Consider the following 27,804-nt stretch of genomic DNA (forward strand, 5'->3'; position numbering starts at 1 on the left):
CGGTACGATTCGTGACGTTCCAGCGATATCGTTACGATATCGCTGTGTCTGACACGCAGCAGCGATCAGGGATCCTGCTGAGAATCGTACGTCGTAACAGATCGTTTAGAACTTTCTTTCATCGCTGGATCTCCCGCTGTCATCGCTAGATCGGTGTGTGTGACACCGATCTAGCGATGCGATCCAGCGATGCGTTCGCTTGTAACCAGGGTAAACATCGGGTAACTAAGCGCAGGACCGCGCTTAGTAACCCGATGTTTACCCTGGTTACAAGCGTAAAACTAAAAAAAAACAAACAGCACATACTTACATTCTGGTGTCCGTCAGGTCCCTTGCCGTCTGCTTCCCGCACTCACTGACTGCCGGCCGTAAAGTGAAAGTGAAAGCACAGCCGCTGTGCTCTGCTTTCACTTTACGGCCGGCAGTCACAGTGCGGGAAGCAGACGGCAAGGGACCTGACGGACACCAGAATGTAAGTATGTGCTGTTTTTTTTTTTTTAGTTTTACGCTTGTAACCAGGGTAAACATCGGGTTACTAAGCGCGGCCCTGCGCTTAGTAACCCGATGTTTACCCTGGTTACCCAGGGACCTCGGCATCGTTGGTCGCTGGAGAGCTGTCTGTGTGACAGCTCCCCAGCGACCACACTACGATTTACCTACGATCACGGCCAGGTCATATCGCTGGTCGTGATCGTAGGTAAATCGTATAGTGTGACGGTACCCTTAGTTTACCAGACGTTTACCAGGACTTGGGCACGCCACAGGTAATAGGGTATGTGCACACGTCAGGATTTCTTGCAGAAATTTTCCTGACAAAAACCGGACATTTCTGCCAGAGATCTGCATGCGTTTTTTTCACGTTTTTGACACGTTTTTTCCCAAATGCATAGAATAGCGGGAAAAACGCAGAAAATCCGCAAAATTAATGAACATGCTTCTTTTTTTTACCGCGATGCATTTTTTTTGCAGAAAAAAATCCATCATGTGCACAAAACATGCAGAATGCATTCTAAATGATAGGATGCATAATGTATGTGTTTTTAATGAGTTTTTATAGCGTTTTTACTGCGGAAAAAAACGCGAAAAAACCTGAACGTGTGCACATAGCCATATACTCATACATGCACTTACAACCACGGCTCCTACATGGTTTAGGTTTTGCGTACAGTTAGGATTAGTGTTCCTTTCAGCTTTTTTGCCACTAAGGCTATAATGTCGGTGGCTTTTTTTGATGTTGTATTTGAGGTTCACATAGAACATTGATTACTCTGCATAAACCTGAGCCATTATGTGTGCGGTGCAGCATTTGATGTTTATTGTGTCCAATTCTTGGTGGCCTCCAGTTTGTTTTGAGGTGTCATCATTGATATATGTATTTTTTGTGAATAAAATTGGTGAATTTTACATTACTTGTGCCATAGAGATTTTTTTGTGGTTTTGTGAATTGATATCGGACATGTTAATTATCTGTAAGTGCCTATTCTCATGTCTACATTGTTACCATACAGTTAGGTCCATATATATTTGGACAGAGATAACATTTTTCTAATTTTGGTTATAGACATTACCACAATGAATTTTAAGCAAAACAATTCAGATGCAGTTGAAGTTCACACTTTCAGCTTTCATTTGAGGGTATCCACATTAAAATTGGAAGAAGGGTTTAGGAGTTCCAGCTGCTTAACATGTGCCACCCTGTTTTTAAAGGGACCCAAAGTAATTGGACAATTGACTCCAAGGCTATTTCATGGACAGGTGTGGGCAATCCCTTCGTTATGTCATTCTCAATTAAAGGGAACCTGTCACCCCGAAAATCGTGGGTGAGGTAATCCCACCGGCATCAGGGGCTTATCTACAGCATTCTGTAATGCTGTAGATAAGCCCCCGATGTTACCTGAAAAAGGAGAAAAAGACGTTAGATTATACTCACCCAGGGGCGGTCCCGCTGCTGGCCAGGTCGGATGGGCGTCTCCGGTCCGCTGCGGCGCCTCCTATCTTCTTTCCATGACGTCCTCTTCTGATCTTCAGCCACGGCTCCGGCGCAGGCGTACTTTGCTCTGCCCTGTTGAGGGCAGACAAAGTACTGCAGTGCGCAGGCGCCGGGCCTCTGACCTTTCCGGCGCCTGCGCACTGCAGTACTATCCTCTGCCCTCAAGGCAGATGACTTCAGGCAGTCATTGCCAACAAAGGGTTTTCAACCAAGTACTAAAATGAACATTTTATTTAAAATTATTTAATCTGTCCAATTACTTTTGGTCCCTTTAAAAACAGGGTTGCACATGTTAAGGAGCTGAAACTCCTAAACCCTTCATTCAATTTTAATGTGGATACCCTCAAATGAAAGCTGAAAGTCTGAACTTCAGCTGCATCTGAATTGTTTTGTTTATAATTCACTGTGGTAATGTCTATAACCAAAATTAGAAAAATGTTGCCTCTGTCCAAATATATATGGACCTAACTGTATATTAAAGTACAAAGATGGATACTTTGAACAAGCATCAGCTCAACTGAGCAACTGAACTGCTGGGATCCTGATTTTTCAGGAGCTGATATATAGAGAGTGGAAGTAAGTAGCTAACTGCTGTATAGAAATCAATGGACGGGAGAGGCTTACTGGTATCTCAGGAGTTAACTCCTCAAACTGGAATAAAGCTACTGCACTTGGCCTGGCTCTGGTAGTCAATCTTGGTAACAATCTGTGAACTATGCAAGATAAAAGCAGTCATAGCAAGAGAATGACAGCGGACAGAACATGTCAATTGCAAACTTGCTTATTTTCATGATAAATGTATCAAGTTCATAATATGAAGCATAAGGCTATTTTCACACTAGCGTTTTCTGCAATCCGTCACAATGCGTCGTTTTGCAGAAAAAACGCATCCTGCAAAAGTGCTTGCAGGATGCCTTTTTTCCCCATAGACTTGTATTGACGACGCATTTGCGACGGATTGCCACACGTCGCATCCGTCGAGCGACGGATGCGTCGTGCTTTTGCGGACCGTTGGGAGCAAAAAACGCTACATGTAACGTTTTTTGCTCCTGATGGACCGCTTTTTCCGACCGCGCATGCGCGGCCGGAACTCCGCCCCCACCTCCCCGCACCTTACAATGGGGCAGCGGATGCGCCGGAGAAATGCATCCGCTGCCTCCTTTGTGCAGTACGTTAAACGCTAGCGTCAGAATCTCTCCCCGACGCATTGCGACGGGGAGATTCCGACGCTAGTGTGAAAGTAGCCTAACACACTTATAAGTGAATTTTCATCCAAAATTTAGAGACAATCTATTACCATGAAAAAGTCCTGAACTTCCCAAAAAGCTTGGATAATGGAAAGACACATTCCGAGGATGCCATTCTTATTTCTGAACTTCCTGTCACTTGCCGGCAGTTGTCCTACAAATGCCTTGAGCTTCATATTCTAACAAGTCATCTGGAGTCTTGAGCATGAATAACAATAAATGCACATTCAGTCTTACTGCAGGAAAGTGAAAGGGAGTTCCTAGAGATAACAATGACACTTTTGGATTCAGCCTCTCACACATTACTGTAACAAAAATCATTCATAAAGTGACAATTTTACCATCGGAATTTGAGATGCAATTGATGACAGCTCATATGACTGTATTTTCTGGGGCAACATGAATGGAAAATGGATAATGTACGATAGTTTCAGTAACTAAGTAAAAATGAAAACAATATAGGACATTATGTTCAGATATACAGATTCTATGATATACAGATTCCCTGCCTCAGGGCTCCTGCAGACGTACAAATCAGTCCAAGCACGGCATGCTAATGCACAGACTGGTGGCAGGGCTGCAGACCCGAGCAAAACAGCTTTATGTATTTCTAGGAGACTGTCACGCTCGGATTGGGAGAACTGTGGCCAGTTTGATCTCATCTTGATTTGCATGAACGTCTGAATGAGCCCGTAGAGGGCAGACGTTCTATATTGCTTTGGTGGGTAGAACTTATACAATGTAAACCAGAACAAACAGACCTGGATGTCGCATATACAGCAGGTGAAATAAATATTGAACATGTCACCAAATTTTCTTAAGTATATTTCTAAAAGTGCTATTGACATGAAATTCTCACCAGATTCCAGTAGCAACCAATTCAATCCACACAGGCAAAAAAAAAAAAAAAAAACAACCCACAGCTGTCTATGTGTAATAATGAGAAATGACACAGGTAAAAAAAGAATATTGGACACAAAGAAAGAAGTGCAAAAAGCCATGGAGAGTCAAGACACCATCTGAAATCTATCAGTAGTTATAAAACAATCCTGCCACTTAATGCAAAATAATATTAGCAGGTTCAACTGATGGACTATAAAAAGGTGTCTCATTACCAAGGTGCCACACAAGAAACATCTCATGATGGGTAAAACCAGTGAGCTGTCTCAAGACCTTCACAACCCTATTGTTGCAAAACACACTGATGGGATCAATTACAGAAGAATTTCTAAACTACTGAAGGCCGCCATGAGCACTGTTGCGGCAATAATTCGATAGTGGATAAAACATTTCACGATAAACTGGCCACAAAAAGCCAGCAAGATTTCGGACACTGGAGTGAAAACAATTATCAGACTAGTTATCCAAGACCCAAGAACCACGTGTGGAGAGTTACAGAAAGACCTTGAATCAGCAGGTACAATTGTATCAAAGAAAACAATTCAACCTCTGTGGCTTATATGCACGCTCACTACGCAAGACTCCATTGCTGAAAAAAAAGCATTTTCAAGTGTGTTTGACATTTGCTCAACAATATTTAGACAAAACTGAGCAATGCATGTGACTTATTTCTCCATACAGGAGGCGTCTTGAAGTTGTCATCACCAACAAAGTGTTAACTGTCATTAAGCGTGTTCAATACTTTTTTCGTGTCACTTCTTGCTATACACATAACTTACAATGAACCTGTCAGTAGGATTGTGCTCAGTAAAACCACATACACTATCAGGGGCGCTATTATCCTGATTAAAATTATACCTTGCAGTTTGTAAAATAGAGGGCAGGTCAGTGAAGGATCAGTGAACTGTTATAAGCCCATACAGATGAATATGTAGGCAGAGTACATGAAGACCCCTTCAGATCCGCTCTTAAGCACAAGAATCTCATTAATTGAAAGACTATAAACACAGTAAACAGCAACCACAAGATGGATTTCATCAACCAAGGTATCATTTTAATCAGTATAACCGCACCAACTTGACACTGTCTGTAGGATACTGTGCACAATCTTGCTGACAGGTTCACTAAGTTATGGACATCTATGGTTTGATTTCTTTGCCTGTGTGGATTGGATGGGTTGCAAAAAAAACCATAAAATGGCACTCCAGAGTAAGTGCATGAGGTGCCTAAGTAGGGTCTAAATCCGTGCCAGTAGTAATAAGTGAAACTAGGCACTCACACAGATATATTGCAAAACAAAGTGAATCTATTTACAGTGGATCAGTCCATAGGTCAACAGCTAGTAGACGTTTCCGTCTGCATGGACCTTCATCAGATAAATGATGTGTAGTTGAAGTGGAATGAGTAGTCAAATGCTCAGTGGGATAAGACATTTATACGGATTGACAATGGTAAGTGGTATGTCTGCTCTGAGGTATGGGGGCTGAAAGCCACAGTCAGGAAGTTCAGCCACAATGGAGCATATCACAACTCTCATTCCACCTCAACTACACAGCATTTATCTGATAAAGGTCCATGTAGAATGAAAAGTTATCTACTAGCTGTTGATCTATAGACTGATCCACTGTAAATAAATTTACTTTGTTTTCCAACACATCTGGATTGGATAGGTTGTTACCTATATCTGGTGAGAATATCATATCAAAAGCACCTTTAGAAACATATTTGGTTAGAAAATTGGTGACGTGTTCTACACTTATTTCACCTGCTGAATGTTTGGCTAATTCCATCTATTGAAGGATGTAAAATAGCTGTTAGTGTAACATAGCTAGTCTTAGGTAGAGTGGGGAGCACAGGGAGAAGTCTCTGACATATGCCAATGGTACACTGTAGAACCTGAACTGTAACTATAATCCTCCCCTGTCATATACACACAGGGCTTGATTATTGGCTGTACAAACATAGGATTGGCTGTTTGTTGTGTAAAAATAACAATATAAAAACAACAAGATTGTAGAACCTGTACTATAAAAGAAGGCTTCCTTAGTAAAAGGAGATTTTTGTGTACTCATTGTAAAATCTTTTTCTCTGAGCCAATCATTGGGGGACACAGGACCATGGGTGTTATGCTGCTTGCCACTAGGAGGACACTAAGTAAACACAAAGAATTAACTCCTCCTCTGCAGTATACACCCCTTGACTGGCCAGTAACGACCCAGTTCGGTAGTAAAGCAGTAGGAGCATAAGAAAAACCAAGACAAGTAAACTATGTCAAAGACTGAGGAACAAACCACAACAACCAGCCAATAGGCTAACAGGGTGGGTGCTGTGTCACCCAATGATTGGCTCGGAGAAAAAGATTTTACGGTGAGTACACAAAAATCTCCTTTTCTCCTACGCCTCTTTAGGGGACACAAGACCATGGGACATCCTAATGCAGTCCCTGGGTGGGGAGCAATTGCACTGATAAAAACCCATGTACCACTGGCTTACTGAGGTACTGCTGTCTGCAGAAGCAGAGTCTGCTGAAGCCTGGGTATGAACGTGATAGTGCTTCGTGAACGTATGCAGACTGGACCAAGTCGCAGCTTTGCAAAGCTATTGCGCTGAAGCCTGGTGCCGAATGGCCCAAGAAGCACCGGCCGACCGAGTCGAATGCACCTTAATCCCTGCTGGGACAGGGGTGTTCCTGACGCAGTAGGATTCATGAATAGTGGAGTGAATCCACTTGGCTTGAGCGGCCTTTGAGGCGGATAGACCTTTCCTATGTCCCTCTGGAAGCACGAACAGGAAATCCGACTTACGGAAGGGAGCCGTGCGAGATATGTACAGCCGAAGAGCTCTAACCACATCCAGAGCATGGAGAGCTTTCTCGATATGATGGGATGGTGCCAGACAGAATGACAGCAAGACAATGTCCTCATTTAGATGAAAGGAGGAGACTACTTTAGGTAGGAAAGAGGGAGAGGTTCTCAAAACTACCTTGTCTGGGCGAAAAATCAGAAAAGGGGGTCGGCAAGAGAGGGCCGCCAACTCAAACTCTCCTGATTGACGTAATCGCCACGAGAAAGACCGCCTTCCATGAAAGGAGCGTGAGGGAGATGTCCTGCAATGGTTCAAATGGGGCCTCCTGAAGAACTCCGAGAACCAAGTTAAGATCCCATGAAGCTAAAGGCATTCTATAGGGAGGGACCACCCGGGAGACTCCTTTGATGAACGTCTTAACCGGCAGTCTGGAAGCGATCTTTCGTTGGAATAGAACAGACAATGCGGACACTTGTCCCTTGAGCGAGCCTAGGGTAAGGCCTGACTCTAAACCTGATTGGAGAAACTGCAGAATGGACGGAATGGAAAAAAACAGGAGAATGTCTATGGGCATTGCACCATGAAAAGAAGATGCGATGATAAATGCGCATAGATACGGGTTTCCTAGCGCAAATCATGGTAGAAGAAACCCCTGGAGAGAATCCGGCTTGGGCTAAAATCCAGGATTCAATGGCCACGCCGTCAAAGACAGGGCCCCGGAGTTCTGGTGGCAAATCGGGCCCTGTGAGAGAAGAGCCATGCGATCTGGAAGCCGCCAGGGGACGTCAGCGACCATTTGGACGAGTTCTGCGTACCATGCTCGGCGCAAAGAGGATCACCAGTCTCCCCTCTGCCCTGAACATCTTGATGACTCTTGGGAGCAGAGGAAGATGCGGAAATATGTATGGCAGCTGGAACCGATGCCACAACAGGACCAGAGCATCTGCCCCGATGGCGCAAGGATCGCGGGATCGAGCAATGAACTGGGGAACCTGCTTGCTGAGCCTTGAGGCCATGAGATCCACATCCGGTGTCCCCCAGCGAAGGCAAATCTGCTGGAAGACTTCCGGATGGAGGGACCACTTGCCCGAGGCAAGACCTTGGCGACTGAGGAAGTCCGCTTCCCAATTCTCCACACCAGGTATGTGGATCGCCGAGATGAATGAGTGATTGGCCTCGGCCCAGCACAGGATGTGGGAGACTTCGAGCATAGCTGCCCTGCTGTGGGTTCCCCCTTGCCGGTTGATAAACGCCACGGCCGTGGTGTTGTCGGATTGGATTCTGATGGGATGGCCTGCGAGAAGGTGGTGAAAGTTGCGTAAGGCAAGTGTGATCGCTCGAATCTCCAAGATATTGATTGGAAGACGCGACTATTGTGAACCAACGACCTTGTGCCGTGTGGTGATTGATAACTGCGCCCCAGCCCAAAAGGCTGGCATCGGTGGTCACCACTAACCAGCGCAATAGGAGAAAGGACTTCCCTCGGTTCAAGGAGGACTGTAGCATCCACCACTTGAGGGTCTGCCTGACCTGTGGGGACAGGCGAAAACGACGGTCGAGGGAAAACGGACTCCTGTCCTAGGCTAACAGCCGCGCCCCTTGCAGGGGACGGAGATGGAACTACGCAAACAGAATGGTTTCCATCGCCGCAACCATTTTCCCGAGGATGCGCATCGCGAAGCGAATGGAGTGAGGGACTGGGCGAGAAAGCTTGCGCGCTCCCTGTTGTAAGGACAAGACCTTCTCTGGAGGGAGAATGACTAACCCGCAGGAAGAGTCCAAAATCATGCCCAAGAAGCAGATTTGCTGAGCCGGCACTGGAGATGATTTCCAACCCAGGCGAGAAAGAGAATCCACGGTGATACTTACAGACTCCTCGCAGGCAGAATGGGATGGACCCTTGATTAATAGGTAGTCCAGATACGGAAGAACTACCACTCCCCGAGAGTGAAGAATGGCCATGACAGCTGCCATGACCTTCGTGAAGACTCTGGGGGCAGAGGCGAGTCCAAAGGGCAAGGCCACAAACTGGAAGTGATCGTCCTGGACTGCGAAGCGCAGAAACTGCTGATGAGAGGGACAAATCGGGATGTGGAGATAAGCATCCTTGATGTCTATGGATGCAAGGAACTCTCCTTTTTCCAGGAACGTGACAATGGAACGGAGCGAGTCCATCCTGAAGTGTCGGACCCGTACAAACTTGTTTAGCAGTTTGAGGTCCAGTATGGGCCGTAGAGTCCCGTCCTTCTTTGGGACCACGAATAGGATGGAGTAAAACCCCTTGAACCTTTGGTCTCGAGGGACAGGAACGATAACACCGTCCTTTTGAAGCGCCTGTATGGCCTGAAGAAGACGTGACGCCCTTGATTTGGGGGAGAAGACTGGAAGAAGCGCGGAGGGGGGTTGGAAGAAAACTCGATTTTGTATCCGGAATTTTGTATCCGGAAGACCCACTCGTCGTGAATGACCAAGAGCCAATTTTGACGGAACGAAAGAAGGCATCCGCCTACTTTGTCCGTGTCCACCCGACACGTCGGCAAGTCATTGTGTAGAAGTTTTAGGGGATGTGGATGCCTTAGGACCAGAAGGTCTCGGTCTGGGTTTCCAGGAACGGTTTGGTCTGTATGAGACCTGGGGATTTCTGTTTTCCCGCCGTCCCGAACCAGGGGAAGAGGAAGACCAACTAGAGTTGTTACTAAAGGACCGGAATCGAAACTGCTGTTGATTCCGAAAAGGTTGGGCAGGTTTTTGCTGGGGAAGAAATTTACTCTTCCCTCCGGTAGCGTCAGAAATGATTTGGTCTAGTTTTTCCCCAAATAAACGGCCAGCTTGGTAAGGTAAAGAAGTCAGCGACTTTTTAGAAGCAGAATCTGCTCGCCAATCACGGAGCTTGCGCTGCGCAATTAGCAGCATCTATGGAAGCGTTAACTACGAAATCTCCAGCCTGAGCTATCTGTTTAGCTAGTCTGGCCACCTCTGGGGAAAAATTACTGTAATGGACGGTAGAGGTTAACATCTCTGCCCAGGCAACCATTGCCTTAGCCACCCAGGTAGCGGCAAAAGATGGAAGGAGAGCTGCTCCTGAGGCCTCAAAAGATTGAGGGAGCCAGGTAGTCAATTTGACGGTTAGAAGGATTTTTGACAGATGAACTGTCGGACAGAGATAAGACTGTTTAGGATGAAAGTCGCGATACGGCAGGATCCACAGAAGGACAGAGAAGCAACTCCTTCATCAGATCCTTGGAGAAAGGATATTTAGCTTCTGTGGCTTTTTGAGCCGTAAATCGTTTCTCCTGGTATTCCCTGTGTTTTTGAACAATGTCCTGAAACTTAGGGTGATTAGCAAATATCTTTTGAACGCGTTTCGTCTTTTTAAAAGACACGTGTTCCTGAGTGGATACCGATTCCTCGCCCACCATTAGTGTTTTGTTGACTGCCTCAATAAGGGAGTCAAGTGTCTCCTGACCGATAGAGGAGTCTTGGGTTAAAGATTCCTCCATCTCGTATTCTGAGTCATGTATGCTGCGACCCTCGGGGGAGGGGGAGCGAGAAGAGGAGCTCACAGATGCTGAAGCTCGAGCATGGATGGGAGATGAGGAAAGGGTTCTTTTTCTGGCACCCCGAGATTCCCGTAATACGGTGAGCCCCCTGTGGTCGTACAGCCCCGCATCTGCGCCAGATTCCGTCGCAGCCGACAGAGGTGAGTTCTGGCTTAAGGAGGACCCTCAGAAAGGTCCAATGCCTTGACCAAGGAGTCCATTGAACGTGACAAGGACGCGGCTCACTCAGGAGGGTTAGGCTCAACGGGGTCGGTGGAGACATTGGAGGTGGAGGCAGAAGGCGGCTGCGCACAGGCCAGGTCACAGTTCTGGCACAAAGGGGTATTGTGGGCACGTGGCAACGCAGAATTGCAAGTGGCACATGAAGTAAAAAACAGTGTGCTTTTTACTGCCCCTTTTAGCCTCCTTAGATTGAGACATAGTGTATGTCTATTCTCCAGTAAACTGCTAACAGCAGGGCTATGGGTGCAGAGAAGGGGTTAAGCTTTTCCCTATTGAGTGGAGCAGCTTACCCACGGTCCAGGGAGGAAGAGAAGGAAGTAGCGTTTTCGACTGTAGTTCCCTGCAGCAGTGAAGTCCCAAGATAGCTCCTGAGTTTTGCAGGGCTCTTCTCGTTCAGAGCGAGAAGCACCTGAGTAGTGGGCGGGGCTCCGGCGGTGGGCGGGATTTTTGAATTGCGGCCTAGTGCAGTTGAAAAAGCCGGGGACTAAATTAGTGGAGCCGACTGGCGGAGCGCGCCGGCGACCGCGACGCCGCGCCTAACAATCGCCACTGGTACCTCTCCAGGGACCCGAACTGCACCTTCCCACGCCGGCAGCACGAGGAAGGGTAGTACTCACCGAGGAGAGAGCCACCTCCAGCTCAATCGATCCTTCCTATGCCGGGGGATGGAGAGCGTCCTGATGTGTGCTTGCCTTTTCAGGGGACTTAAACCTGTGCCTGCCGCAGGGGACTTACGGATGTGCCTACCGCAGGGGGCTTACGGCTACTGTGGGGACTACATGACGCCAACAGGCGAGGGCTTAATTGCGGAGGAGCCGGGAGATGCACATAAGAGGTATACTCTATGTGCTCGCCATCTTACAGGGGGGAGATTGGGACTGTATAGGAACCGTCGCCCTAGGGTACATTAGGCATGCCCCAACCGTCGCAGGAGAGGTACGGGGAGGTATACTCGCCGTGCTCGTCTGTTGATAGTTCGGGGGAGAGCGGACCCTGAGAAGGAATCCGTCGCCCCCTTCACTCCATTAATTAAAAAATAAAAATTTACAGAAAAATAAAATAAACGTTGGGGTCTGAGAACAGACCCAAGTGCCTCCTACAGACACTAAGCAAGAACTGTGTCGTTACTGGCCAGTCAAGGGGTGTATACTGCAGAGGAGGAGTTAATTCTTTGTGTTTACTTAGTGTCCTCCTAGTGGCAAGCAGCATAACACCCATGGTCCTGTGTCCCCCTAATGAGGCGTAGGACAAAGTACGGTATATCTGAGCTACGTTCCCGAGTAGGTGGTCTTGGTGAGGGAGCATTGGTAGCATAAAGGCGCTCTCTAAAACAGAGCTGCGCATGGACAAGCCCATTTATTGGAAGATCTGCTGGACCAATCACGTCAGGCACCGGGGGTCTTGGTGCACTGGAGGAGTGTTGAATGCTTAGGAACGGTAGGTCCATGCCATGTAAAACTATGTAAGCGATTCTTCTTCCGAACCCGGCGATTGTCTTATCGAAGGGCATAGGCAGAGAACAGGAGTTGTTTGGTCATAGAAGATCCAGTCAGCTCTGCTGAGCAGCCAGGAGACTGAAAATTACCTTTAACAGAGGATAATAAACCAGCCCCTGTTGCAAGGGGAATAAGAAATACAGAATATAATAATAACAATGATAATAATAATGTTAAAAGTTTTTTTTTAAAATCTTATGGGGATGAGTGTGTGTGAAATAAGTGAAAAAAGGTAAAAGAAAAAAAAATATATATTATCTTTCTTAATGGATACTTATGGCCTCACAGAGTATATTAAAATAATCACTAGAGACGAAATACAATTAAAAAAAGTGTTAGAATATATAGATACACACACACAATTTAAGATAACAGAAAAAAAAAAAAAACAAGAAACAAAATAAATGTGTCTGGTCAGGAAAAGAGGAAATAGCCAGTACCTCAGGATCCTCACATTTTAAAAAAAAATGTTTATATTACATTTTATTTTTCGAATTGAGAGTCCTCAGTGGTTGATACCTTTTAATGGCTAACTTTTATTTTTCATAATTAATTCGGTTATAAAATGACCCATTTTCTAAAGTAATGCAAACTCTACTTACCAAAGTTATGCAAGGAGAAGAAAAGGGAGGACCTAGGACCTGTATTCATGTGATTGTTAGGGTCCCAGCAATTATATGGTACATGCATCACTTACTCAAGCACTGTATGTGATCAAAAAAGAAATTTACTCATGAAATATACAAAGTGAAAGTGTAGAAGGGGTTTCCAAACAAAAAATAATATTCATTTCATATAACTTTCCTTTTTATAAAGATTATCCTTTTTGTATAATACTATAAGTATTCAATATTAATGGCAAAAATTAAAAAGTTGAACATTTCCAACAATAATCCACAAAACAATTTACCGTAACTTCTTTCTACCAGTTAGGAAAACTTATTGCAAACATATAAATGGATTTAGAGGGATTGAGAAGATTGCAGACAGAGGAAAATATTGTTAGAACGTCTTACATTCCTTTAATATTGCTTAAAAGGATACGATCTGTTCCTGGGAATAGGGTTCGACCTGTCAGAAGCTCAGCCATTATACAGCCAACAGACCAGATATCGACTGAAAAAGAAAAGAATATGAATATGAAAAAATAAGGACAAATAAAGCTAGTGTCTGCAATTAGTGAAAACAAGCAGTACTCAATGCCAAGTAGCAGCTACAAAAGCAATCAAAATTTTAGAGTGTATAAAAAAAAAAAGGAAAAAAAAAGAAAAAAATCCTGTGATTCCAACTTGTTGTTACTCCTTTAAAAATCACTTGGGAGATCACATTTAGAATATGGGATCCAGTTTTGGGCTCCACATGTTAACGATATTCAGAGGTTTGAGTCAGTTCAGAAGGTGGCATCTACATTATTACAAGGAATGGAAGGCCTCTCATATGATGAGAAGTTGGGCTTGTTTAGCTTAGAAGAAAGACATCATAGAGGGGATCTCATTTATATGTGTAAATACATGTGTTCGATACAAAAGCACTGGCGCATGTCATTCCTTCCAGGGCCATACAAAGGCTTTTGGAAGTTTAGCAGCAATTTTTCAAATTTGCATGAAAATTTTCAAAATATTATTCTAGGACCTTTATAATGGAAACCTCCCATAAATTACGGTATACCATTCAAAAACGGAACACCTCAAACACGAGGGTAGGCATGGCAAAGCACCCTAAGAGAGAGTTAACATGTTGCATTTCAGTTTATAGTGCGCAACAGCTGTGATGGCAGATCAACGTAGTCTTTAGTAAAAGCCGACAGACCAATCACGATTCAGAATGACATCAGATAATATTTTTCTCTCCTGTTTCAAAGCAAGTGTGTTTCAGTGGAGCTTCAAATTTGTGTGCATTTTTTGTTACATCAGTTTGTGCGAATTCAAAGTTTTTGGAGCAGAAAGTCTCCAAAGAAAACTTGGTCTTTAAAACCCTGATGGTTTTTGGAGAGGTTCTGTTCCAAAAAAGTCCTGAATAAAAAAAAAAACTTCAGTGTGAACACACTTATGCCCATATCACTATTGAGACTTTATTCCCGATTTTGGCATACATGGTTTTTTTTCCTGTGCCAGATCATCTATAATTTACTTAATGTTGTGCATGGATGTTATGATTTGTTTCTTCCTAAAAGGTACCTTCACGCAACGATTTTGTTAACGATATCGTTGCAACGTCACGCTTTTTGTGACGTAGCAACGATCCCGCTAACGATCTCGTTATGTGTGACAGCGACCAACGATCAGGCCCCTGCTGGGAGATCGTTGTTGAATGATCAGGACCTTTTTTTAGTCGCTGATCACCCGCTGTCATCGCTGGATCGGCATGTGTGACGCCGATCCAGCGATGTGTTCATTTGTAACTAGGGTAAATATCGGGTTACTAAGCGCAGGGCCGCGCTTAGTAACCCGATATTTACCCTTGTTACCATTGTAAAAGTTAAAAAAAAAAAAAAAAAACACTACATACTCACATTCCGAAGTCTGTCCCGTCCCCCGCCGTCAGCTTCCCTGCACTGACTGTCAGCGCCGGCCGTAAAGCAGAGCACAGCGGTGACGTCACTGCTGTGTGCTGTTTTACAGCCGGCGCTGAGACACAGTCAGTGCGGGAAGCTGACGGCAGTGGACGTGACAGACATCGGAATTTGAGTATGTAGTGGTTTTTGTTGTTTTTTTTTTACTTTTAGAATGGTAACCAGGGTAAATATCGGGTTACTAAGCGCGGCCCTGCACTTAGTAACCCGATGTTTACCCTGGTTACCCGGGTGCTGCAGGGGGACTTCGGCATCATTGAACACAGTTTCAACGATGCAGAAGTCGTTCCCCTGATTGTTGGTCGCTGGAGAGAGCTGCCTGTGTGACAGCTCCCAAGCGACCACACAACGACTTACCAACGATCACGGCCAGGTCGTATCGCTGGTCGTGATCGTTGGTAAGTCGTTTAGTGCAACGGTACCCTTAGCCATACGAGATCACTAATCAGAGATCAGATTTCCAGATAAGCTATGTTTAATTTTCTTCTGTTATATCAAAACTATAAAAAGCAAAAGTTTGTTTAGTTAGGTTGTGCTGAAACATAGTCAGGGTATGTGCACATGTTGCAGATTTTGCTGCGGATCCGCAGTAGTTTTCCATGTGTTGTACAGTACCATGTAAACGTATGGAAAACAAAATCCACAGTGACCATGGTGCGGAAAATACAGCGCGGAAATGCTGGGGTTTATTTTCCGCAGCATGTTAATTCTTTGTGCGGATTCCGCAGCGGTTTACATCTGCTCCTCAATAGGAATCCGCGGTAAATCCGTAGTGCATTTTACCTGCAGATTTTGCAAAAACGGTGCGGAAAAATCTGCACACGAATCCGCAACATGTGCACTTAGCTTTAGATTCTGCTGCACAGTGTGGGCTTAGTTACATAAACATACAAATATCCATAAAGTATTGAATAAATATTTGGTGTGACCACCCATTGCCTTCAAACAGCATCAGTTCTTCTAGGTACATTTGTACTCAGGGATTTTGTAGGATTACAGTCAGATGTATAAGAAACCATTTATATCAACCAGGTGATAATTATCATAATTTTCATATGCACGTTGAAACAACATCATAAATTGAAATAGGAAGAGCTAAACAGCAGTGCAGAAAGCTTAAAAATGGTTAAGAAACAGCCATCAAACTCCGCTACGAAGCTAAAGTTGTGGAAGATGGTATATAATTAGTGATATGAAACTATGGCCAGACTGAGCACAGCAACAATACATAAGGAAGTTATACGGCATCAGCAAGGTTTCTCCCAAAAAAAGGACATCAAAGCAGACAAGATGTGCTGTTCAATCTCTTTTGAAGTAATACCAAAAAATGGGCAACATTAAAGACCGTAAAATGCAGTGGTCAGCCAAGGAAGCTTGGTGCAGCAGATAAAGGATACATCAGGCTTACTTCCCTTTGAAATCAGATGTCTAACAATGTCTTCAGCTCAGAACTGGCAACAAGTGAGAACCAGCTATACTCATCTACTGATAGTAGAAATATGGCATCTGATTGGCTCAAAAATGTATATTCTGCAGTAGGACAAGGACACCAAATATACCACCAATGTCGTTAAGATGACTTTCTATAAGCAGAAGATAATGGAGTCCTGAAGTGATGATTTGGACCTCACAAAGCAAAGATTTCCATTACGTCCCTCAAGACAGCACCATGGAGGACGTCCTTCCTTGACCTATAGCGGGACAGGATCATAGAGAGGTTAAAAGGACCCTACCACCTCCACCATCCAGTGTTTTTCCTGTCCCTACAGGGACAGTTGTATGAGAGGTTGCTCCTAGAGTGAAGATAGCCTGTGGATTCTCTTCCCCCTCTCAAGTGGTCCGTGGCCGACACCTCACTGGGTAGAGGTCCCTCAGCTATCAGTGCTGTATCAGATGGACTCAGAGTTTGGGGGTCTCAGCCTTCCATTTTCCTGGCCAGATGGACCGTGGCCGACTCCTCTTTGAGAGGTTCCTCAGCCAACAGCCTGTGCAATGGGCTTAGGGGGATCGTGCGGTAGGTCCAATCCTTCCCCCTGTCAAGTAGCCCAGGGTGGAAACTTCCCGGTGGGGAGTCCCTCAGCTCCAGAGACCAGTCGAGCAGACGGGCTCCTGGGTAGAGCTGCTTCCTCCCGGTGGGGGGCTCTCGGCACAGACGCCGACCGGCAAAACACCGCTACTTCCGAAAGTCGTGTGGTGGAGAAGGCCGTTGCGCTTCCAGTGATGTCAGAGGGGTGCCGGCACATAGGATCGGCATGCGTTCCACGATGGAACACAGAAGGGGGCATAGGCAGCAATGCAGCATTTCTGACGGGACGCCGCTTCCTTCCACGGTAGGCTCTCGGCGTTACCAGCTCCCCCTGTCTTCTAGTCTAAAAATCACTAAAATTGACAAATCTCCGGGCCCGGATGGGATACACCCTCGAGTACTGCAGGAATTAAGTACAGTCATTGATAGACCATTATTTTTAATCTCTAAAGACTCCATAATAACAGGGTCTGTGCCACAGGACTGGCGTATAGCAAATGTGGTGCCAATATTCAAAAAGGGAACAAAAACTGAACTCGGAAATTATAGGCCAGTAAGCTTAACCTCTACTGTGGGTAAAATCCTGGAGGGCATTCTAAGGGACGCTATACTGGAGTATCTGAAGAGGAATAACCTCATGACCCAGTATCAGCATGGGTTTACTAGGGACCGTTCATGTCAGACTAATTTGATCAGTTTCTATGAAGAGGTAAGTTCCGGATTGGACCAAGGGAACCCAGTGGATGTAGTGTATATGGACTTTTCAAAAGCTTTTGATACGGTGCCACACAAAAGGTTGATACATAAAATGAGAATAATGGGGATAGGGGAAAATATGTGCAAGTGGGTTGAGAGCTGGCTCAGGGATAGGAAACAAAGGGTGGTTATTAATGGAGCATACTCGGACTGGGTCGCGGTTAGCAGTGGGGTACCACAGGGGTCAGTATTGGGCCCTCTTCTTTTTAACATATTTATTAATGACCTTGTAGGGGGCATTCAGAGTAGAATTTCAATATTTGCAGATGACACTAAACTCAGCAGGGTAATCAATACAGAGGAGGACAATTTTATATTACAGGATGATTTATGTAAACTAGAAGCTTGGGCTGATAAATGGCAAATGAGCTTTAATGGGGATAAATGTAAGGTCATGCACTTGGGTAGAAGTAATAAGATGTATAATTATGTGCTTAATTCTAAAACTCTGGGCAAAACCGTCAATGAAAAAGACCTGGGTGTATGGGTGGATGACAAACTCATATTCAGTGGCCAGTGTCAGGCAGCTGCTACAAAGGCAAATAAAATAATGGGATGCATTAAAAGAGGCATAGATGCTCATGAGGAGAATATAATTTTACCTCTATACAAGTCACTAGTTCGACCACACTTAGAATACTGTGCACAGTTCTGGTCTCCGGTGTTTAAGAAAGACATAGCTGAACTGGAGCGGGTGCAGAGAAGAGCGACCAAGGTAATTAGAGGACTGGGGGGTCTGCAATACCAAGATAGGTTATTACACTTGGGGCTATTTAGTTTGGAAAAACGAAGACTAAGGGGTGATCTTATTTTAATGTATAAATATATGAGGGGACAGTACAAAGACCTTTCTGATGATCTTTTTAATCATAGACCTGAAACAGGGACAAGGGGGCATCCTCTGCGGTTGGAGGAAAAAAGGTTTAAGCATAATAACAGACGCGGATTCTTTACTGTAAGAGCAGTGAGACTATGGAACTCTCTGCCGTATGATGTTGTAATGAGTGATTCATTACTTAAATTTAAGAGGGGACTGGATACCTTTCTGGAAAAGTATAATGTTACAGGGTATATACACTAGATTCCTTGATAGGGCGTTGATCCAGGGAACTAGTCTGATTGCCATATGTTGAGTCGGGAAGGAATTTTTTTCCCCAATGTGGAGCTTACTCTTTGCCACATGGGTTTTTTTTGCCTTCCTCTGGATCAACATGTTAGGGCATGTTAGGTTAGGCTATGGGTTGAACTAGATGGACATATAGTCTTCCTTCAACCTTAATAACTATGTAACTATGTATGGAGCCAGCACAGGTGAGTGCATGGTTTAATGTTGCATTGATGGCCTGGGCCTCTGGGCTGACTCTAGTCTCAGGCCTTTGTGCCAAAGCTGCACCAGGAACCCATTTGCAGCTAGGCCTTGGACCTCTAGGCTATGGTGGGGCCATATGTCCAGGCTACATCTCATGACTTCAGTTAGTTGCAGGTCTTGTCTGCACAGAGCCTTATGATTGGGCTTCAGAGTGACTTTTTGGAAGCATGCTTTCCATTTTCTGGTTCAATAAGCAAGTGTTTCACTTTGCAACTTAACTACTCCATCCATAGGAGGACACAAGGTGTTAATTCAGCACATTGTCTCCATGAAGACTGCCCTCCAGCTGCGGCTCATTAATTAGCTCCTTCGGGTGGAGTCAGTCTGACAGATGAGATGTACTGTTCAGAGTGGAGATTTATCTGGAACTCTGATAGATTGCTCTTTTGCTTGAAAGGGTAAGTCTGGTCTCTTGTTTGGCACCTTAAAGCAGGGCCTAGTCATACTGCTTCTATGCATTATATGGAGTGCCCCCGTGCATAATACTGCATCATAGTGCCTCTATGCATTATTTTGAGTGCCTCCGTGTATAATACTGCATCATACTGCTTTTATGCATCATATTGAGTGCCTCTGTGCATAATACTGCATCATAGTGCCTCTATGCATCATACTGAGTGCCTCCGTGCATCATACTGCTTCATAGTACATCTATGCATCATATTGAGTGCCTCTGTGGCATCATACGGCATCATACTGTTTCATAGGGACTTTGTGCATCATATTGCACCATATTGCTTCATGGTTCCTATATGCATCATAGTGCTTCATTATTCCTATATGCATCATAGTGCTTCATATTGCCTTTGTGCATCATATTGCTTCATGGTTCCTTTATGCATCAGAGTGCTTCTGTCACGATATGGTATGAAATATCATATAAGTAGCTTCTCTTGCTCAAGGCTGTGGGCTAACAAGCCCCCCTTCCCTTTCACTCAGCCAAGAGCTGCTTTGCCAATGTACTGGGGGGAGTTTTATGACCGAAAGGTATTTACGACCGGCATTTCCTGCCGTGTAAGCTCTTGTCCAGCTATAAGTGAACTAGAAACTTCTAGGATCCATGAAATATCCTTTGTCTTGTTTTGTTAAGATATTACACAACCCGTTTACGTAAAAAACACGAAAATATATATTCTTTACACCCCTCGGTGGATCTATTCACCACGTAAAACCTGAGATTCTAACTCCATCTGGTAAAGAAGTAGGGATTTCTCTGTAAATATGTATCCCAGATAGGACATATTTGATCTCATTAGAATGCTCACGTTAATCCGAGATGAATGATGGGTTTGTTATGACTCTGACATGTTTTGTAGTGAAGTTATAGAAATCAGAGAAAATAGTTTAAAGTTTACTCAGAATGTAAAGAGAGGAGGGTGTTTACTCAGAATGTAAAGAGAGGAGGGTCTGGATAAACCAGCCTTTCTGTGATGTCACAGCCTTAAGGTTTTAAGTGTCTGGCAGGCTCTGAGGTGTCACTTCTTGACTTCTTGTCTTCTCCTGAAGCCAGCAGCACGTCCAATAAGCTGGGACGTATGGAAAAAACTCCACTAGCCTGGTTGCCTGCCATGCTTTGAACATGTGAGTGTTACTTTTTCTCATTTAATCCCTGTTTATTTCATAATTACCCTTGTACATATTTGCAATTGTCTCATTTGTAACATATTTAGAAAATATTTTTGATAAAGCACTGCCTAATTTTTTATGGGATATAATATTATATGTTAGTTCATTCTCCATGCTCTAAACGTACCCTGTCTCTTGAAGGGAAATACGCTACTGTTGTGTTGGGTTAGCTTCGGACCCGTTTAATCGAAGCTGGTGGCAGCAATAGTGTGCAGACTGTTGAGTGATGCTGTAGCGACTGCGGCGTTGATAATTATTGTTCCTGCCTGAGTGGAAGTAGTTATCGCGTCGCTGCAGCGTGCCCAATAGCCAGTACATAGCAGGCAGCCTTTCTGGCGACTAATTACCCAGGGTGCAGTACCTAATCTGACCTGAGAGTAAGGGGGCACCAGAGAGCTGCAAGTGTTAAGTGGAACTGTAAGCGGGATATACATAAATCCCTGCAGTTTGTGGTATATTGAAAGCAGTGGGATACCTAGAATAAGCCCCTGCTGTAAACTAAGAGGTCAATAGCCTTGTGTGTGTTTTCTCATCACATTGTTAGCAGTGGAGGGATAACTAAGATAAGCCCCCCTGCACATGCGATAGCCGTCTGTTGGCCTAAAGTCACCCCAACCCGTGACGTAGGGGTGACGGTCACGGTGTGAATCGTGACAAATTGGTGGCAGCGGTCAGGGGATTCCTGACAGCTTCATATTGCCTTTCTGCATCATATTGCTTCATGGTTCCTATATGCATCATAGCGCTTCATAGTGACTTTGTGCATCATATTGTATCACTGTTCCTATATGCATCATAGTGCTCATATTGCCTTTGTGCATCATATTGCTTCAGGGTTCCTATATGCATCATAGCACTTCATATTGCCTTTGTGCATTATATTACAGCATATTGCTTCATGGTTCCTATACGCATCATAGCACTTCATGTTGCCTTTGTGCATTATATTACAGCATATTGCGTCATAGTCCCGATATGCATCATAGTGCTTCATTGTTCCTATATGCACCATAGGACTAAAGTTACTTCATGCATCATATTGCATCATATTGCTTCATAGTCCCTACATGCATCATATTGCTTCATTGTTCCTATATGCACCATAGCGCTTCATAGTTACTTTATGCATCATATTGCTTCATTATTCCTATATGCATCATAGCGCTTCATTGTTCCTATATGCATCATAGTGCTTCAGATTGCCTTTGTGCATGATATTTCTTCATAGTTGCTATATGCATCATAGCACTTCATAGTGACTTGGTGCATCATATTGCATCGTATCGAATCAGATTACTTAAATAGTGCCTTTGGACATCATATTGCTTCATAGTTCCTACAGTATATGCATCATATTGCATCTTAGATGTATGGGGGTGCCGCACTGTGGAGAGCTTTGTGGGTGAGAACAAGTACTTTGAATTGTATCCTGTAATGAATGGGCAGCCAGTGTAACGACTGGCGAAGAGCGGACGAGTCCGAGTAACGATTAGCCAGATGGACGACCCTGGCTGCTGCATTAAGGATAGACTGGAGAGGGAAAGTCGAGTAAGGGGGAGGCCAATTAGTAGAGCATTACAGTAGTCCAGGCGGGAGTGGATCAGGGCAACAGTGAGGATTTTTGTTGTTTCCATGGTGAGAAAAGGGCGGATTCTAGAGATGTTCTTTAGGTGTAAGCGGCACGAGCGGGCAAGAGATTGTATATGGGAGGTGAAGGAGAGATCGGAGTCAAACATAACACCCAGACAGCGCGCCTGCTGCCTAGGCGTTATTATGGTGCCACCCACGGAGAGTGAAATGTCAGATTTAGGGAGGTTAGTAGATGGCGGGAGCAGAAGAAGTTCAGTTTTGGAGAGGTTGAGTTTCAGATGGAGAGCGGACATGATGTTGGAGACTGCAGACAGACAGTCAGTGGCGTTCTGTAGTACAGCGGGTGTAAGGTCAGGGGAGGATGTGTATAGTTGTGTGTCATCGGCATAAAGATGGTAATGAAAGCCAAATCTGCTGATGGTCTGTCCAATTGGGGCCGTGCAGAGAGAGAAGAGAAGGGGGCCAAGAACTGAGCCCTGAGGTACCTCGACAGTGAGAGGAAGAGGAGATGAAGTGGAGCCAAAGAACAGAACACTGAAGGAGCGGTCAGAAAGATAGGAGGAGAACCAGGAGAGAGCAGTGTCCTTAATGCAAAGTGACTGGAGCCTAGAGACTAGGAGAGGGTGGTCAACAGTGTCGAAAGCTGCAGAAAGGTCGAGAAGAATGAGCAGAGAGTGGTCACCGTTACGTTTTGCTGTCAGAAGGTCATTGGTCACTTTGATGAGTGCAGTTTCTGTCGAATGTAGGGGGCGGGAACCGGACTGTGAAGGGTCTAGGAGGGAGTGAATGGAGTGGTAACGGGTAAGGCGGGAATATATCAGTCGCTCCAAGAGTTTAGAGATGAAGGGGAGATTGGAGACTGGTCTGTAGTTGTTCGTGCAGGATGGGTCGAGGGTGGGTTTCTTTAGTAATGGAGTAATGATAGTGTTTGAAGGAGGAGGGGAAAATGCAAGAGAAGAGGGAGAGATTAAAGATTGTAGTTAGGTGAGTTATGACGACTGGAGAGACTGGAGGAGATGTGAGGGAATGGGGTCGGTGGTGCATGTAGTCGGACGAGAAGAGGAGAGGAGCCTAGAGACTTCTTCTGTGATGGGATCGAATGAGAATGAGAGTGAGCCAGGGGAAATGGAGGGAGGGATGGGAGTCACTGAACTTGGTGATTGGGAGCGAATTTCCTGACGGATATTGTCTATTTTCTCTATAAAGTGGGAGGCAAGGTCATCAGTGTAACAACTCTGCTGGCATCACAGCATGGCCTCACATCTCTCACACAATCTTACCCACTGCTCCAGGCCATGATGTGGTTTCTGTTTCATGCCAGCTCCATGTTCTGTCTCTGCTCTGTGCATGCTTCATGGCTATGTGTATAGGGGGCCGGCGCCTGAACTCTCTGGTTCTTACAGGAATCAGGTGCATCTGTCTAATCAGTTCCTGACCAATTATCAAGAGGCCTCCTGTATATAGTGCAGCTCCACCCTGTGGTCTGGGCCTGTGCAATGTGTTAGCTCAGTAAGTGTTTAGCTGCTGAGTTTGCCTGGCCTTGCTCTGAGTTACTCCCTCTCTGGAGGCTTTTCTCTGTGCTATTGCCTTGATCTTGTAGTCCGCCCTCCAGGAGGCAGAATATCCTGGTCCCTGTGTCTTTGTCCCTGTGTCTTGTTCCATTGCCTTGTCTGTACTTTGTCTTTTCTCGGTCTCCTCGTCTGTGGCTTTCTTCCCTGTTTTGTCTTTCCTTGTGTGCTCAGTCTGCTTACACTCCGCTCTTGCGGCTCTGCACTCAGACCTTGCTTCGCACTCTCTGGCTTTGCTCTGTGGCTCCGCTCTTTGCGGTTCTATCTGGCTCCGCCTCCTGTGTTTCTGCACTTGGCTCTGTCTCTGCTCTTGGCTCCGCCTCCAGCGTCTCCGCTTTTGGTTCCGCCTCCAGCGTCTCCGCTCTTGGCTCCGCCTCGTGTCTCCGCCTCCAGCGTCTCCGCTCTTGGCTCCGCCTCCAGCATCTCCGCCCTTGGCTCCGCCTCCAGCATCTCCGCCCTTGGCTCCGCCTCCAGCATCTCCGCCCTTGGCTCCGCCTCCAGCGTCTCCGCCCTTGGCTCCGCCTTCTCTTCTCTTAGTTCTACCTTCTACTCGTACTCAGCCTCCTGCGTTTCTGTTCTTGGTTCTAGCTCTTGTGCTTTCGCTCTGCATCCGCTCTTGCGGTCTCTCTCTACTTGTTACTTAGTCCTCCTGTCTGAACAGGTTCCAACCTGTTTCACATACCTGCCTGCAGACCGGTCCCTACCGGTTCTTCCTATGTTCCAGCCGTACCCGCCTGCCTACCAGAGAGCCAGCCATGTCCGCCTGCCCACCAGTGTCTCTGTTGTACCCGTCTGCCTGCCTGTGTCCCAGCCGTGCCCGCCTGTCAGCCAGAGTGCCAGCCGTGCCCGCTCCGTTCCTTAGTGGGATCAGCAGCCACAGCCAGACATCACCCTGGAGTGGCATCTGGTAGCTTCCTATTGCACAAGTCTGACCTCACCATCAGAGGCTCCAGCGAACACCTAGGAAGCTACTTAGTTACGCCCCTTCCAGGGAAGTTTGGTCTGTGGTCCAGTGGGGCCACACCCCCGTATGCCCGCGCCAACCAGTCTGGGCGCGTGCGTGACAGTTTGCACAGGTCCTGGTCCCCGCTGAGTCCCATGTGCCTTTGCTCTCGGAGCAAGATGAACTCTCTTCTTGCCAGTATTGGCCTCCGAGGAAAATGTTTACCCAGTCTGAAAGCCAGTCCTTCACTGCTCCATCCCCAATTGTCATCTCTAATGAGCTGTTTGATCGACTTCAAGCTTGCGCTCCTAATGACGAATCCAAGCCAGCAGATCCTCCATGCTACTATGGGGACCCAAAGCAATGTAGTGTGTTCCTGGAGCGGTGCTTGCGTTATTTCAAGTGGCATGCTCCCCAATTCCCCACTGACTGGTTGAAGGTAGGTTTCTTAATGGCCTACCTTAGAGGAGATGCTTTGATGTGGTGCGACCCCCTTTGGGAAGCAGGGGACCCCATCATCTCGAATCTGCCGGCCTTCCTGGTGGCCTTCTGTAAAGCCTTTGATGAGCCAAGTACTGCATCGCCTGAAAAGTCTTCCCCTTCAAGCTCACAGAGACGGTCCAGACGAAAGAAACCTGTAGGTAAACAGTCACTTCCGTCCATGACCGTCCAAGACTCATCTGTTCCACAACCCGCCAAAACGGCCACCCGAGCAAGATCCAAGAGGTCTAATAAAAGGGGTCTGGCAAATCTGCAGCCTGAATCTGGTGCTGAGATTGAAATACGGTATCCCTGTCGTTGTAAAGAACATTCAGATGGTCTTTGCCCTGTGAAGCCTGTACTCCAAAACCCTGGGCCAGTAGGAGAGGCTGCCCCTGGCGAGAGTACTTCCTCTCCGTCAAAGTTAATGACTGTTTCTCTGCCTTCTGGGAGCTTTGGTGTGTTTAAGCTGCCTATCATTCGGAGTCAGTGTATGGTCTCCGTTCTACAGCTCCAGAACCCGGTGTGGGCGTTGCCTGATAATGGCCGAGCCCTGCTAAAGAGCAGTCTAGTCCTGCAAGGACAACTACAGCTCCAAGTTGGAGCCTTATGCACGAAGAAGTTTGTTTTCCGTATGCTGTCTGTTATGCCCATGGGTCATTCTGAGCCAAGGACTCTACCACCCGCTCTGGTCAAGAGTTCCAGTAAAGTGCTTCGTTTGAACTTACCCAGTCTTGAGAAGTGTCTGGTTCCCATGCGTCAAAGACACTCAGCAGTGTCATCTTCTTCAGCTGGTCTGCTAGTCGTCGAGTCAAGGTGAGCTGACATCACCGAAGATGGGGAAACGGTGACGATGTCTCCACACATCTTCAATGACTATACCAGTAAACAGTTAGTCGTTGAGTCAAGGTGTGCTGACGTCACTGAAGATGGGGAAACGGTGACGATGTCTCCACACATCTCCAGCGACTATACCAGTAAACAGTTAGTCGTTGAGTCAAGGTGTGCTGACATCACTGAAGATGGGGAAACGGTGACTATCTCTCCACACATCTCCCACAACTATTCCTGTAATCTGTTCCTAGGAACATCCCCGCCGTTTGGACGATTTCTTCTGGATAACGGGCAGAAGATGGTTCCTATGTGGATACCTTCAGCGTCCTTGTGGCCGGCTGGTGAAGATTTCAAAACAGAAGTTTGTTCACCTCAATTTCTCTCTGACCCGGTGGAGCTGTTGTTCTCCTCTCTCATCTCTAATGACTTTTCTTGTGTTCCGTACCTAAGAACATCTCTGCTACCTGTCGGGCAAAAGTTGAATCCTATGAGAAGGCTTCCAGTTTCCATGTGTCCGGCTGGTGAAGATTTCAAGACAGCAGCATTCAATTCCCTGTTGCCTGTCTACCTGAAGGAGGTGGTCCAGTTCATTGTGGAAGCTAACCCTGTTGAGCACCAAGAGACTTTGTTTTATGAGATTCCTGGTGAACCGCCTGCCTTATTCTACCCTGAAGATGTCATGTTGGCCTGGACTATGTGTGCTCCTATCCTTCTTCTACAAGTTATTCTGGCGGGCTTGAAGAAGAGGGGCCGTAAAGGGGAGGGGGGGTACTGTAACAACTCTGCTGGCATCACAGCATGGCCCCACATCTCTCACACAATCTTACCCACTGCTCCAGGCCATGATGTGGTTTCTGTTTCATGCCAGCTCCATGTTCTGTGTCTCTGCTCTGTGCATGCTTCATGGCTATGTGTATAGGGGGCCGGCGCCTGAACTCTCTGGTTCTTATAGGAATCAGGTGCATCTGTCTAATCAGTTCCTGACCAATTACCAAGAGGCCTCCTGTATATAGTGCAGCTCCACCCTGTGGTCTGGGCCTGTGCAATGTGTTAGCTCAGTTAGTGTTTAGCTGCTGAGTTTGCCTGGCCTTGCTCTGAGTTACTCCCTCTCTGGAGGCTTTTCTCTGTGCTATTGCCTTGATCTTGTAGTCCGCCCTCCAGGAGGCAGAATATCCTGGTCCCTGTGTCTTTGTCCCTGTGTCTTGTTCCATTGGCTTGTCTGTACTTTGTCTTTTCTCGGTCTCCTTGTCTGTGGCTTCCTTCCCTGCTGTGCCTTTCCTTGTGTTCTCAGTCTGCTTACACTCTGCACTCTTGCGGCTCTGCACTCAGACCTTGCTTCGCACTCTCTGGCTTTGCTCTGTGGCTCCGCTCTTTGCGGTTCTATCTGGCTCCGCTCTTTGCGGTTCTATCTGGCTCCGCCTCCTGTGTTTCTGCACTTGGCTCCGTCTCTGCTCTTGGCTCCGCCTCCAGCATCTCCGCTTTTGGTTCCGCCTCCAGCGTCTCCGCTCTTGGCTCCGCCTCCAGCATCTCCGCTCTTGGCTCCGCCTCCAGCATCTCCGCTCTTGGCTCCGCCTCCAGCATCTCCGCTCTTGGCTCCGCCTCCAGCATCTCCGCTTTTGGCTCCGTCTCCGCTCTTGGCTCTGCCTTCTCTTCTCTTAGTTCCACCTTCTACTCGTACTCAGCCTCCTGCGTTTCTGTTCTTGGTTCTAGCTCTTGTGCTTTCGCTCTGCATCCGCTCTTGCGGTCTTTCTCTACTTGTTACTTAGTCCTCCTGTCTGAACAGGTTCCAACCTGTTTCACATACCTGCCTGCAGACCGGT

The 27,804-nt window shown here is 46.2% G+C and overlaps 1 protein-coding gene across 2 annotated transcripts in view; it reads right to left on the bottom strand.

Moving 5' to 3' along the window:
• The window catches only part of LOC138669753 (mitogen-activated protein kinase 14), a 146,456-nt gene that overhangs the window by 55,213 nt on the left and 63,439 nt on the right, over positions 1-27,804 (bottom strand). For both annotated transcript variants that reach the window (XM_069756476.1, XM_069756475.1), the window contains exon 8: positions 13,265-13,336. In XM_069756476.1, coding sequence (XP_069612577.1) covers positions 13,265-13,336 — 72 coding nt within the window. The remainder of the gene's footprint in view (positions 1-13,264; positions 13,337-27,804) is intronic.

The sequence above is a fragment of the Ranitomeya imitator genome, chromosome 3 (genome assembly GCF_032444005.1).
Source record: "Ranitomeya imitator isolate aRanImi1 chromosome 3, aRanImi1.pri, whole genome shotgun sequence".
Classification (NCBI taxonomy): domain Eukaryota; kingdom Metazoa; phylum Chordata; class Amphibia; order Anura; family Dendrobatidae; genus Ranitomeya; species Ranitomeya imitator.